Here is a 7,370-nt window from a genome sequence, read left to right as displayed (position 1 = left end):
ATTATTCCTTTCCTACCTGACCAAGTTTTATTATTTTTCTAGTATATAATATATTTTGAATAATATTTTTAAATTAGCAATCATACAGCTTGGGCAGTAATAAAAATTCAATCCACTCTTTTTTTTTTTTTAAATATTTTGGTCCTAGTCCTTCATTGAGGATCCATGCAGTCCCATAATAGAATGCCAAGATTCATTTCTGAGGGTGAGGTTAACTGATTAGTTGTTTAATCATATTTTCAAGACTCAAGGATTTTTTCTTAGAATTTTCCAACCTAACAATTAATTTATGTCTCTTAATGAGGTTTTCTTTTATGTCTCAATAATCTATAATAGTGAAGCAGTTAAACACATTTTCTTCAACAGTTTCACTTAAGGAGTTCAATAGTTGCAATTTGATTATTTAAATTGTTGAAGCTATTATAATATGTTGTAATTCTTCCATACACTTCTGTTTTATAATAGTTCACAGAATAAATATGGAGCTTTCCAGTTATAGGAGAGGCTTGATGTTTACAAGCATAATTAACAGACCATATCGAACGTTTATAGCCCATAGCCAAAGCAATGGAATTAGAGAGTAGATTTTCAATGAATCGGAAAACATATAATAAGTTAGCCTTTTTGAATGTTATCTTGCAAATACTTCTCTTCTGTAGTCTTTATGAATGAGTGGTTGTATTGAAAATTTAAATTTTCCGTGGGGCACATTTAAAGATTAATAACCACAGTTAGACAAAAAGTAAATCCATGAAGAAAGGTAAAAAGAAAAAAAAAGTATATGGAGTCCTAAAAACAGCAAACGATTGCATAAAGAGATTATCTATTTAAAAAGTTAAGTAATATTGTTATTTAAGATTGCCATAGTTAAGAAGAAAGTACTGACAAAGAACAGCCATTTAAAGTTCATCTGCTAAAAGTGAAAACTTAGTTGCTATAAACACTGTCACATATTTTCTACTAATCAATGAAATTCACCTAAATATTTTAAAATAGGTGACACAAAAAATAAATATCTGTAGCTTTTAATTTATTTATTTAATACAGTTAGTTTAGATTGTAAATCTGAGTGATCTTTACACATCATATACAATGAACACTGAAGGCACAGAAGTGAATGTCAAAGATAAAAGGTTTCAAAAGTGTATTTGCAGGTTTTTTAATATTAGCTTAAAAAGAAAACATACATTTATTATCGTACAAAAAGGCAGAATTATTATTTTAAATATGTCAATCTGTCATACCTACATTTCAACAAACAATTAGTAAATGTAGGTAAATTTAATTTGTTATACCATTTTTTGGAATTAAGGCTATATCACAGATGAGAGTAAAAGCCAATTAAATAATAAATTTCATCAGACAAAGACCTAAAATCTATATCTTATTAAATACATAATTTACAAAACTCTTATATTCACATATTTTACTCTCTCGATCGCTACAAATAACTCAGTGTAAAATAATAAAAAAGATAATCATATTTATACATATCTTACAATTGTGTACATATATCAATATATTTAAACACTAAGCGGTTGCTAAAGTTCAGAAAAGTGAATCATATAGTACATACAAGACGTATAAGTCAAGTGATACAAAAATTAATTTTAAATTTACATTTTACACATAGGCAATACATAAAAGTGCTGTTAACATAAAACTTATTTAATATAAACACTTAAAGTGAGCACGTCATTCTCTGAATGAGTTTCCTTTAATAGGTAACATAAATGTTTTAATGTACACATAAAAAAAAATAAAAACATGACAAAGTTAAATTTATAAATAATTTTCCTTCATTAGACTGAAAGAATCCTCAAACATCCACATTCATTTAACAGGATATTTTTTGGTGTCATAAATTTATACAGTTCTCTATGAAAGTAATAATTTTTTTAAATCATACAAACATAAGCTAGAATCATTTTTTTTTTCAAATAGGCCACTGCATTCTCAATTTTCAAACTTTTACAAAATTAAAATAATAAATAAATTAAACAGATTAAAAATAAGTGGCAGTAGGTGTACAAAATGTAAAGGAGAAGTTTTTACTTCAAAATAGTACCTCTTTCCCATTATTGAACAATAAATTTTACCAAAACACTTCAAATCTCAAATCATATTTACAAATATGAATAAAATAAAAAAGAAATATCTAAGAATCAAAGGAATTATATAAATTATAATGATAAATTAACATAGTAGTGAGTGACTATGAAATAGCGAGAGCATTTCTATTTTTTCATTTCATTCTTCACATTTATGTACTAAATTAATTACTAATGCTTTAAATACAGAGATTTTATTTTCAAGTGTAAAATTTCTTCAGTGAAAAAATTGTATCATTAATTCGAAATTTCTTAATAATTTTTTGTTTCTCATTTAAGATTTATTAACTAATAAACAATTGTTCAATACTAGGTCAAGAGGATGTTTATTCTGCAACTCGGTGAATAAGCGGTCAATGAAAATCAGTTAAAATGACTTGGACCCATCACTGGGGCAAAAAGTTGTACATTGTGTGTAAACAAATTGGTCGGAAACAATTGTGGTAATGATATATTGTAATTTAAAATTGCAATGTGTTATGAAAGGGTAAATGTTAATCAAACTTTTAAATACTTTCCTTCAAACATAAATTTTTAAACTTGACCAAATTTTTATAGACTACAGAGTTCATGAATAATTTAAATGTAAAACATAAAACTAAGATTAAAATTAGGAGAAAATGTTATATGGGTGATTCTCAAATAACAGGAACTCTTTCTTAAACCCTTTCATTTAAGCCGGCCAGAAAGGAAAAATTAAATGTTAATGAACTTTGAATTATATAGTTAGCTTGATATAGTTAACTACCTTTTGTTTAATTTTTTTGTTTTATTCTATAATTTAGGTTCTATAGCTAGCAAATATTTACACTATTTAGTGGGGTGTAGTGAAATTATTTTATTTAAGTTTAAACTTTATTATGATTAAATATATCCTTATGTAATGAGAAATTAAAATTAATAACTTGGCAATCATATAATATTTAATTATTTTCAAAACTTCATTTTACTATTGTTATTCTTATTTATGATCTCATTACCATACCCTTCTTTTGGCTACGACAATGAGTTCAAGATTTGCTTAGTAGTGGTTTTAGCCAAAAGCTAACCTAGGAACATTTAGTTTTTAATTATGAAATGAAGTTTATTGAAAATCGGGACCTGAAAATTGTCTGTAATTTGAGAATAACCCATACATAAATAATATTCATGGATAATTTAAGATAAGTAAAGGTTCCTTTCACGGACTTTCAAGGAGGTGGATTCCCAAACCCATGATCAAAGTACTTTATATCTTAATGCTTACTATTGAAGCCCATTAAATCATATAGAAACACTGGGTACAACCATTGGGGTACAACATGTCCAAAATCTTTATAAAGCAGAATGCCAAGTCCTTAAAGATATGCCATGTGCACCTGGTACCAATACTGAAAGCTGGCGACTCACTAATACCTAATGTGACTAGTAGGCGGCGGTGGCGCCATGGTGTGGAATGAAGGGGTGGTGGATGTGTGGTGGAGGCGGGAACTCTGGGTACCACTCGGTGGGAGCCGGTGGGGGCAGGGCTGTCTCCGCCACGGAGATGGAACCTGCTGAGCTGCTGTTAGAGTCTTCTGATTCGTAGCCATGAGGTGGGCTCTTACCGCTCCCTCCGTGGACCTGGAACAAATATGAAAACAAAAAAATGTTATTTCTTTGTGGATAAGATATTTATTTAAAGAAATTACAATACTTTGATAGTTGTTGTTTCAAAAGACCACCTCCATTTATGTAAAATCTTATTTTAAACATTAATAAACCATGTTACTTATAGTAGATTGAAAATCACTGCTTTAGAGGATAAGGATTTGGTTGAAAAATGATAAATTTTGACTTCTCATTCACTCTTATGAAATTCTAGATTAGACTAATATCAATAAGAAATTAAAAGGAAATACTTTTGACATTTGCTTATACAAACGTTAAAACTCATCCAAATACCTAAACCAAAAATTAAAAAATACTGATATCCAATGAAGAAAACAACCAGGTAAGAAACTAGTAATTGAAAATAACACTCATGTTGAACTTCTTATGTTATCAAATATAGGATTAAAAATTGTACAAACACTAATTTCAAAGGTCACACAAGGACAGTTGATCAAGTCCAATGAAAATTTAATCATCAAATTAAAATTCATGACTAAGGGATTTTTCTAAAAGTACTTCAAAAGATTAAATAACAGTAAGTAATACATGATGATAAAACTATAAATATAGCAAGTGATGAAGTCCATCAAGAGGCAATAGAGGACTAATGGAGTATTATTTCAATTATCGGTTTTCCTTTTATTTAGATGAAACGAGTTTTGCAAAAAGATAGTTATTTGCCCTATAAACAGCCTGCCAAAGAATTTTAAATGGGTATAAATAACCTAATAGCTTTTTTTTAAAAAATATATATTACAGGTCATTTAGACAGAAACCAATTGTTGATTTTCAATTATACACCGCACTGAATACACCACTTGTAAGTATGTTTTAGGGAATAAACTAGATAATTATTTCAAAATATTTAGGGACTGGAATGTAACAGAGCCTTATATTTTTAAAATATATTTGTACACTGTGCCACTCAGTTATATTGCAAGTTAAATATAAGAGAGAGTACACATTGATAAGACTGGAATTCAAGTGCATTCTTACAAGTGCATGTGATATTAGGAAAAAAATTTAATTTTTTTTTTTTATTTTATATTTTCAGTTAAATGTTAAACCTAAAAAATGCATTCTATTTTCAAAGTCACTTTGTAACCAGTTTTCGAACTTTTACATACATATGCCATGCACCATTCCTCAATCCTTCCGATGGTTTTTATTTGATATATAGATTTTTTTCTTTATTTATGTTATTAAAACAATTGAGAAACATTAGACTATTTTTTATGGTTATACATTTTATTACATTAAATCCACAGATAGACTAGTTCAATGGTTTTGGAGGGAATATATGTATTGTTTATAACTTGCAATATCAAAATTTGCTTCTCCTTTTCATCCCATATAAATTGGTTTAGAAAACAAAAACATTTTTGATATACTCCATTGCTATATGACTGACAGTTACTAATTGATAAAAAACCTCATTGTATTTTTTTTTTACCTCATTGAAATATTATAAAGTATTATTATAATAAAATATAGTTTATAATCATAATAAATTTGAAAATAAATATGTATTATACCAATTTTTAGGTCAAAAATATATACTATAAATAACTAGAGAGTTATGACTACAATTGAATGTAACAATTGAAAATAACATAAACATATTGCTGAACTTATTGAACCTAGAGGTGATTATAGTAATTGGGAACAAGAAAAGTATAACTTTATCATTTATCTTCTAATACCTCAGTCCAACAACAGGTAGCGCCATCATCCAAACATAAATCTTTCAAACATTAATTTCTTAATAAATTACTTACAACATTAAAGTCAATGTGTTAATTTGCTAATTGTTTAAAGAAAGAAAAATGAATAGATAACCTATTATTATGTTCATGTTACAGAACAGAATTACAAACATGTATTCAGATTATTTTTATTGCACTGATGAATTCTGTCTGTAACTGAACAAAAGCAATTTTAACAGCCTAATCTTTGTACAAAAAAAAAAAAAATGTTATTCAATACATTATTGGTTCAGAACTTTAAATAACTAATTTTCAAAAGATTTGTTTTAATAATTACAATAATGAAACACTGGATGTAAATAATACAAAATCTCAACTGATCTTAGGATATGAAAGTATATTTATATTATATAAAGGCTGAATTTGAAACTTTTTCATTAAATACCAGTATGCATATAACAATCCTAATTACATATTAAACAGAATGCGAGGAATCATATTATATTTCATATTCAATAGTGTATCGTTTAAAGTAAAATTGTAAACTTGTGGGATGTTGGTATATCACCATTTCATGTGATTTTCAGTATAAGTAAAGTATTTCTAATTCTATCCTGTTTTTATAATGTTCTTGTAATAATATCAAGCAAATATATGAAAAAGAAAAACAATTTTTATGTAATTTGTCAAGATGTATTTTTTATAACAATCACCAAAAAGTTTAAGATCAATTTGATCCTTTAAGTGTCTTTGTTAATTTTCACAGTTCTTTAAATATCTAAATATCTCTTTTAAAAAAAACAATTATTTCAGCTATAAAGCTATATTGATTTGTGTTAATGTATAATATCTTCGTTATTTAATCAAACTGGGTTAATTTTTATTTGTTATCCAGCCATCAGGACGGCTTAGTAGCTAAAACGTAATTGTTTCAAACTAAATATATTTGGTGAAATATATTGCAACCTTTTTATTTAAAGTATTGTTTGGATCTCAACTATAACTTTGAACGTAAAATTTGATTGGATTTAGTACGTTGTGATGAATTAAGCATACCTTACTGAGGCCGCTGAATAGTGAGGAAACATAAAAAAATAAATAAATAAAAACTGAATAAAAAAATAGATATCCACATCTACATCTCTCCACCACATTTGATCTTGAGGTACTCACCTTCATATGCTTCCTGAGGGAACTAGGATGAGTGTAGGATTTGTCACAACCGGACACCCGACAATTGTAGGGTTTGTCTGAAGTGTGAACATGCGAGTGTTTCTTTCGATCCGAACTGTTGGCGAATCTCCTTTCGCAGCCTTCGAACTCGCATTTAAATGGTTTTTCACCTGAAATAAAAAAAAAAATTTTAATAGATAAAATAATTTAAAAATAACAGATAATTAAACTTATATAGTATTGTCACGTAGTGTTAGGCTTTTATGACTACTAACCATAGAGACAGGTTAACCATAGATATCTCATAAAATATTGAATTATGTTTCAATAATAACCTACCACAAGCATGGATTAAAATTTAGTAAGCAAAGTAAAATCAGATTGTTCATCAAGTTAGAAGTCATAAATAACAATCACTCCTTGATGGTAACTAAAACGAGATTTTAATACTCAAATGATATAATGCAGACATGTTGACAGAAAATATGAGGGTTGTACGATCGCATTATCCTGTTTGAACGGCGTCAGGGGGTGAGTAATCCCCAAGCACAGGAGGGCGTTTCTAGTTGTTTGTCTGGTCGCTGTCTGCAATGGGGGTGCGAATCAAATTCCTTAGCATCATTTAGTTCACAGTTCTCTTTTTAATTTAAAGCTTAATAAATGTATTAATCATAACCAATTAAATTATTTTATTTTATTTTTCTATGTTTCTATTGTGTTGATTTCTGAATAAAGTACCTGGATACAA

At 27.8% G+C, this 7,370-nt stretch overlaps 1 protein-coding gene across 1 annotated transcript; it reads right to left on the bottom strand.

Moving 5' to 3' along the window:
* Positions 1-1,019: 1,019 nt before the first annotated feature.
* Positions 1,020-6,792, bottom strand: LOC106684708 (pair-rule protein odd-paired; the record flags this gene model as incomplete). Its single annotated transcript, XM_067049431.1, is given in 2 exon segments — positions 1,020-3,713; positions 6,623-6,792. Coding segments are annotated over 2 exon segments (368 nt in total), but the record flags the coding sequence as incomplete, so codon positions are not given.
* Positions 6,793-7,370: the final 578 nt, after the last annotated feature.

Source organism: Halyomorpha halys, unplaced genomic scaffold (genome assembly GCF_000696795.3).
Source record: "Halyomorpha halys isolate HHAL.00 unplaced genomic scaffold, Hhal_1.1 Scaffold604.1, whole genome shotgun sequence".
NCBI lineage: Eukaryota > Metazoa > Arthropoda > Insecta > Hemiptera > Pentatomidae > Halyomorpha > Halyomorpha halys.
This window is presented reverse-complemented; position numbering and strand designations above follow the sequence as displayed.